This window comes from Kryptolebias marmoratus, linkage group LG21 (genome assembly GCF_001649575.2).
Source record: "Kryptolebias marmoratus isolate JLee-2015 linkage group LG21, ASM164957v2, whole genome shotgun sequence".
In the NCBI taxonomy this organism is placed as follows: domain Eukaryota; kingdom Metazoa; phylum Chordata; class Actinopteri; order Cyprinodontiformes; family Rivulidae; genus Kryptolebias; species Kryptolebias marmoratus.
The window spans coordinates 18,279,955-18,287,800 of record NC_051450.1 but is presented as its reverse complement, the minus strand read 5'-3'; the positions used below and the strand labels follow the sequence as shown (position 1 = coordinate 18,287,800).

General features: G+C 39.6%; 1 protein-coding gene across 3 annotated transcripts in view; it reads left to right on the top strand.

Moving 5' to 3' along the window:
- mtrr (5-methyltetrahydrofolate-homocysteine methyltransferase reductase) overlaps nucleotides 1-7,051 on the top strand; it is a 28,099-nt gene extending 21,048 nt beyond the window's left edge. For all 3 annotated transcript variants that reach the window (XM_037973078.1, XM_017428426.3, XM_037973077.1), the window contains exons 14-15: nucleotides 1,776-1,970; nucleotides 4,837-7,051. In XM_037973078.1, coding sequence (XP_037829006.1) covers nucleotides 1,776-1,970; nucleotides 4,837-4,981 — 340 coding nt within the window. In that variant the 3' untranslated portion in view covers nucleotides 4,982-7,051. The remainder of the gene's footprint in view (nucleotides 1-1,775; nucleotides 1,971-4,836) is intronic.
- The last annotated feature ends 795 nt before the right edge of the window (nucleotides 7,052-7,846 follow it).

Sequence of the window (7,846 nt, the reverse complement as noted above, 5' to 3'; positions counted from 1 at the left end):
GGGGGGGGGGGGGGTGCAATTAGGATATTATCCCAATGCAGCGAGGCACGGCGCTTAACATCCCCGTAAGAGACTGACACCTGCTCGTCACATCAAACGTGCCCTCGCCTTGTTCTTTCTCAGTCTCTTTACAGCGTGTGGTTTCACGCAGTTGAGGAAAGTCGACCAGAAAACCCCGCTGCCACAGGATCTTACAAGTTTAAACGTTATGGCTCTTTTTTTTTTTTTTTTGCCATGCTTCTCAAAAGTCAATATTTCCTTTGCCTTCATCAAGTTGTGATGATTTATTTTCAGAGTTTAGAGAAAATAGACTCCCCACCGTCTCCCTTTTTGTTATTCACATCACTGGCTTTGTGCTCAAACATAAAAAAGTTAGCGCACTTATTGATCAAAAGGGTGAAATTTCATTAATTGACAGACTTCATTCAGAGGTTAGGTGGTAAATATCATAGGAGAGGCGATAAATTTGGATGTTTCAAGAAAAACAAAGACAGTACAGCTTGTCTTGTCAGTATTCGCACTGCAGTGTCTGTGTGTTTTCCGAAAAAAAATCTTATTTTAGTCTAGGGGTTACTGCAAAACACAGACCCCCTGAGGCAAAGACCTTCACCCATGATCTCGGAGCTGCAGCTTGTTATGTTTTAGTTTGGGTGCAGCTGACTGTGTGTGTGTGTGTGTGTGTGTGTGCACACTCCATTCGACTGCTTAGCTTTAAATAAGATGTTCTGAGCCACAGTAAACCTCGATCCCTCACCAACCTCCACTTCCAACAGCACCCCAGGCCCTGTAAAAACACTGAGGTAGTAGAAGAAGAAGTTGGCAGGCAGAATCCTGGCAGGGAGCAAGGTTACATACAGCTGAAGGGCTGGGAGGATTGATTAAAACAAAAAGAAAAAAAGAGGAAAGATGTTCATCACAGTGACTCAGTCGTGCAGGAGAAATCTGTGCCCATTCGACGCTTCTCTTGTTAAACAGGATAAATTGATTGTGTGGCAAAGTTGCAATCAGACCTTTTAGCCAACGGTGATCTGTTTCAGCAGGCGCGATGGGTCTTTTATTTATTCAGATGTAAGTTTAGGGGGATGGTTCCACATCTTCTGATGCTGATTAAGCTCATAAATACATCGCCCGGCCAAAAATGTTTCAAACTCTCTGCTCTGAATGCATTCTCCCTGAGTTTTTAAGTTTCTAATGTCACAGCAGCTCATTTTATCTGGAGCTGCCTGCTCATTGGTAAGATCTGGTGCCACTAACAGGACAGTCAGGTCACATCTGGATAAAAACGCTGCCCCTACAGGTTTGTACGATCACTTTAATGTAATAATGAATGCATCGATTAATTCACCACCCTGTTCACCCGTATGTGCTTAAAACTCTAAAATAATTGTAATAATGTGCAGTACAGTTCTTCACTCGGTTTTGATATTTTTGCTGGATGTAAACCAACTGTTTGACCCAAAGGAGCAGACCTGCACTCGTTCAGGTTAAATAACTCGTTTTTCACAGAAATCTATTAATTATTACAGTCAGAACTTGAGTTAAATCCAGGCGGTGCATCGTAACACATCCTGAAGAAACTGTTTTTGGTTTAGTTGTGTTTTGTTTTGTTTAAGCGCTGCGACATAACCCCGTCCTCTCATTGAAAACTGCATCATTTCTCCTGGTAACAAGCGAGGCAGCTCTCCTGACGCCAGCTTTTTAAAAAAACACAATTCGGACCAACGTGTTACACGTCGAACAGCTGCACTGACACAGAGATATACTTTATCTTGCAGGGAAGAACTCGAGGACTTCGTGTCCGGTGGCGCCCTGACGCACCTCAGAGTGTGTTTCTCCAGAGACGACAGGAAGGATGAGGAGGCCGTCTCCTCAGCAGCACAACCCAGATATGTTCAACACAATCTGTTGCTTCATTCGCAGCAAGTTATCGACATCCTGTTCAGACAGAACGGCTCTGTCTATATCTGTGGGTAAGCCTGAAACACTTCAACTCGTCCTGCATGTTTCTTGATCTTTTCTTCTTTCACACATTTGTCCCAGTGTCCACCTAGCATAAATGACATGTCCTTTTGTGGCTCCAAATGGATGGCAGAACATCTTAATCTTTGCTTTTTTCCTGCCCTCAAGCTCTTTACATTCATGGTCTATTTTTGGCAGTTTACCTTTAGTCTCTATTGATGGTATCGACTTGGATTCCTCATATATTCAAAGCTACATTAATCACAAGATCTATTAGGATAAATTAGTTTTATACGATGGATCAGCTCAACGTGTACAGCACTCAACATGAGGACAAAGTGTCGGTTTACATGTTTCACATCAGTGGAGTTACTGAGAGAAAAGGGGAAAAATCTGGAGTTTTTAAAGTTTTATTCGGATCAGATTGTTGAGCTGTTGGTTAGTCCAAGTGGACAGTGGATCTCTGCTGCCCTAAAAGAGCTCAAAAATATCCCGAATATAAAATAAATACTCCTGCAGGAAGTGCTACAGCTAGCTAACGTCTGTTTCTGCTATTTGAGCTTCCAAATAATCACAGAATTCAATGTAAATAATCTTGTAATTCAATGTTTAAGATTGGAGTTTTTTTTCCACTTTGGTCTCGACTCGTCTCAGACTGCCTATTAGCTCATAAATCCGGTCAGAATGAAACTATTTCTTCAGACTGAGGTTGTTTAAAGAGCCATCAAGAGCAGATAAGATGTCATTTTGTTCATCACGGCTCCACAGAACCCTACTTTATAAAATCTGAACAATTGCTTTAATCACAGAGCTCGCATTTCAAGTTTCTCCCATTAATTTTGAACGTGTACAAAGACGATTCTTAATTCGGTCTAATTGTTTGAAACCAAATGCTGCTTGGAGCCTGTTGAAGAAGAGTTTTTTTCTGCATCCTCGTTATACCAGAATAACTCCCTGATGCTGAGAATCAGTGCCCTGTGGTGGCCTCACCATCTGTGCTTCTTATTCAGAAAAATGAATGCATTTCTTTATGGCTCAGGCTTTATCTATAGCAGATATAACATCTATATGCAATATAATTAGAACCCAAATGAAATTCAGTAAGTTTTTTAATAACTGTATTATTTAAATTAAGTTGATTTCTATTAAGTAGAAAAGGGAAGTAACTGTTTCTAGGTCAAATAAAAACTGGATTTTATATCTGCCGTGTTTAAAAGATCAGCCTCAGTAAGAACTCTGCAACTAATATCTTTCTTTACAGATTTTTGTTTTTTGCAGTAGATCTTGTTTACCTTTCCTTTAAAATCTATTAAAAAATATTAAAAAAGTGGGTTTTAAGTCGAGAAACTCATGTGGCCAGAATATACTGACATGAGTAACCCCTACAGCTTCACTTCTTGTTAAAAGTGATTTAGGTAAAAGCAAATGTCCAGTGTTTACCTGCGTGTCGTTGCTTTGTGATGAAGTAAAGAAAGAATAATTGTGAAAAATGATTGGTTTATTTCACAAATAGATGCTCAAATATTAAGGACAGATTTGCTGGTACCCTTAAAGAGACAATTAATCTTTGCATTGCAGTCATGTTTTAAAATAAGTGTTTGACCTTAAATTAGTATTACAGGAGCCTTCAAGCTTTTCAGCCCGTTTAAAGGGAACAAACAGGGTAGTTTAGTGTTTACGTGTGAAAACACTGAACAGCAAAGGTGAGAGGAGCTCAGAGAGAAGATTATAGATATCCATGTTGAAGGTAAAGGCTGTAAGTCCATCTCCAGGCAGCTTCGTGTTCCTTTATACAGAAGTCTAAGGTTCATGGAGCTGTAGACGAACTCCTAGAGTTTGGACACAAGAGAAAATGTTGATGTGGCAGATAGTGAGGATTGGAGAAAAAGAGCCAAAGAAACCATTCAAGGTGAACTCCAAGGTGAAGGTACGTTATTTTCTGATCACACCATCCGTCACATTTTGAATCCTGATGGGCTCCATGGAAGAAGACACGGCAGCGCTCCACTACTGGAAGAAAAACACAAAAAAGCCAGACTGGAATTTACCAAAAAGCCCCCAAAATTTCTGGGACTGATGAGGCAAAACTGGAGGTTTTTGCTCCAATCACATCAGTTGTGGAGCTCTGATTATTGTGGAAGGGTACCAACAAATTTATCCACATCTGCAGCTCCTGCTTTTGATTCCACCGTTGAAACTAGAAGGTTTTTCAACATTTATTTGGCCTCTTTAAAGTTTAATCAGCAGTTCTGTACAAATGAGCCAGAAAGTCTTTTGAATGATGCTTTTGTGCTGCGTGAATGACATGAAAAGAATTTCAGTTTTTCCAAGTTATTAAAAAGAAAAAATAGGTTTTGAAGTGTCTTGCTTACAAAGATCTTTTTAAAAATCCAAACACCAGTCACGTAATCACTTCTCAGATCACTTCTTGCCTACCGCTGGTTCCTCCGACGCGGCGTTGTGTTCTGTTTATAGTTTATACAATCCCTGCTCCCCCCTCCTTCACATTACAACACTTTGTGTTTGTCTCTGTCAGTACAAATTGTCTGTGTCTGTACAAAGACAACATCAAACACACGCGGGTATAAATCATGCCAAATCCTGTCAGCGTTTTAAAGCTACTACTGTACAAATCACGTTCTCTTTTCTTTTTTTTGTGTTTCTCACTGTCAGGCGTCTCTCTTCGACTTGGAGTAAATTACTTCTGAAACATCAAAACTGTGGATTTTCTCGTAGTCAGAGAAAAAATATCTTTATCTTACTGACAAAGCGTTGCAGCAGCTAGATGAAACTTTTAACCGTTTCCTTCCAGGACGCACTCGAATGCTGCCGCTTTTTGTGCAGTTCTCCTAACGTGTGCACGTTTGTCCTGCGCAGGGATGCGAAGAACATGGCTAAAGACGTGAACGAGACCCTGGTGGAGATAATTAAGTCGGAGCTTCACGTGGACCAACTGGACGCCATGAAGAAACTGGCACAGCTGAGAGAGGAGAAGCGCTACTTACAGGACATCTGGGCCTGACTGTAGATGAGGGGATGAGGGCCTTTTGCAGCATCTGCTGGGCTCGAGCATTTAAAAAAAAATATATATATATATAAAAAAATGAAAGTAAGTAAAATCAGCCTGCTCAGCTGTAACCTCTAGAACCATAAAATCGCTGGTGCTGAAGCCTAAGGGTACTTTACTTCGCCCAATGTCACTAAGATGGAGTGACCCGTGTGACCCGTGGATGTCGGTGCTCTCCACCTTCTCTGCCTTTGCTGTTTGGACAGAACCGACCTTGGTCGAGGCAGCAATGCAGGAGATTAGTCCTGCAGCGCAAAGAAGAAAAAAAAAAAAGAAGGCTTTTAGTGTGGACAGAACTCCTCCGTTTGTCCTTTTTGATGAAAAGGCATTTATTACTGTCGGTCGTAATGGAGTGATTTTCATGAGGCGGGGACGGCGCTCCAACCTGGATGGAAACAGCACATCAATCTGTAGTTCTTAAACAACACACACACACATAGAAAAATTATTATGGTGAAGGAAGAGGTCATTTTACCTTGAGTAATGTTTGTTTGCTGGATTTGTCCTGTTTTCAATGCTACCTGACTGCCTTCAAAGACCGTTACAAACAAGTTTCTTTTTTTCTTTTTACTTACAGAAACATAAAAAAAAACATCTCTCATTTGTATTATTTAGAGTGTTTTTCAGATTGGATGTATAATTAAACATCTTATGAAATACTTCTGTAATATTAGAAATGATGTTTGAAGTTTTGTGAATATAACTGATGCGAAAAGAATCCGAACTAAAAACAACTAGAAGCGCAAACAAGATCCAGATCAGCATCAAAATGCTTTTTTACTTTGTGACAACCCCAACATTTACTGAAAATTTCATCCAAATCTGTTCATCAGGTTTTTATGTAATCTTACTAACAGACAAACACGACTGAAATCATTACTTTACTTCTTGGCGAAGGTAAAAATAAACGTTCGACTTGTTTCATCACAAGTTTGAACAGAAAACTTTGTTCAGTTTCTTTGTTCTGCCCTTTTGTCCACAATGAAGGCTTGTGTTAAAGGCACTCATTGCAATGTCATGAACAATGGTCAAACAGAAAATCATAAAGTAAAAAAGTAAATCTGTTTTTTTATATTGACGGTTAACGTGTCTTTAAAGTAAACATTTGTAAACCGCTGCAACAAGCGTTTGTTTACCTACAGAATCAGCCAAATGTCCACGGAAGAGACATTTCAAACTGAAAAGTCCCAGAATTCTGATGTATTTACAAATTTCTTGAGTAAAGTATGCAGATAAAAGTGCTTTGTTTACATTGAGTGCGTACCTGCGTTTCAGAGTTGCATATTTTGAAAACTACTGGACCAAACTTTCTCAAACTGCACCATTTGATGTGGTTCTGGATAAGCTTTTTTAGGTTTGATGTCAAAGTTTGCACCAAGTACCTTTAAATTCGCCACATTAGGTTGAGTACAGCGAGAACGGAGCTTATTTGCTTTAAAATCTAAAAAAGTTAAATCCCCATCTGCCTGAAATGCTCAGTGTTAGCGTCTGTTTCTTTAAGGCTGCTGAAATGTCCATTCTGTTCACATCGGGTTACAAATGGATTGATTATTCTGTTTGGCACAAAGCAAATAATAAAAACTGGGACTACAAAGGAAGCGGAAGTTCAGGAACAGTTTCTTCTACAGGAAAGAAGAACCTTCCCCGTGAATTATGATCTTTGTAACGGAGAAGGAAAAGTGAAAATCCAGCAATAAGAATAATACGTACTTCTCAAAGTTTTCATTCTAATCCAGCAGAGGAGCAGTTTTAAGCCATTAATCATTACAGAGTGTTACAAATGGCAAACAGAGCACACAGATCTCAGTGATAATGAGCAGCCCGACCAAAGCAATTCATCTAAGCTGACTTTGTTTGTGCCTGTCTGCCCCCACATACCCAGAAGACCTCCAGTATGGAGAAGATACTTTTTTTTTTTTTTGCCTCAGGTAAAACTGTCTACCACCTCTCAAACTGTAAACGTGGACCTTTTTCTGAATCTTAATAAGATAATGTAAAATAATAATAAAAATGAGAACAAAATGACCCATTTGAACTGCTCTTCTTGTGGCGTTTTTCTTGCATACACAATGTTTTGGTTATGGTTCTGCTACCTTTACCTTCTTAGCTAACCTCATATTTAGCTTTAATGAGCTTTTTCCTTCTTTTAGCTTTTAGCTAGTATTTAGCTCAGATTAGTTTTAATTAGTCTAGTGTTCTGCTTCTTTTAGCCTTAACAACTAAACTTCTCGCGCTGCATTTTTGCAGAAAATGGGATTTCTGCAGATTTCCTTTACTGTTGGATTTTTGTGCTATACGGCATCTTTTAACCCTTACATCCTCCTGTGTGGCACAAGCCACAAGATTTTCCTCATTTTGCGCAGTGAGACATGAACCAGTCTGTGATTTTTTTTTTTTTAAAGCTGCCTTGAAGTCACAATTCTTTCCACGCAGCTCAGACTGCACAGAGTTTCGGATGATCCCGAGTGTCTGACAGCATCACCTGCCTCCTGACCTTGGTTTAGAAAGCTGAAACTCCTGAAATGCTGACTTAATGTGGGAAAGAAGCTAATAAGTTTAAACGAGCGGCCCGAAGCCAACCAAATTAGCCTTAATGAGCAGTTATTAGCGGTGGTGTGAGCCGCTGCTGGAAAGTTAGTTTTCTGTGAAGTTGTTTTGCAGTTACCAGTTTAAAAAAGACAAAATCCTCCCAGTTTAATGTCTTTTATCAGTTGCTTTTCTTTATCAATGCAGTCACATTTATTTTTCATTCTTTTTTTCAGCATTTAACCACCCTGATAATCTTGGGCTGGCACACCAAAACATGAAGCTGTAACAGAA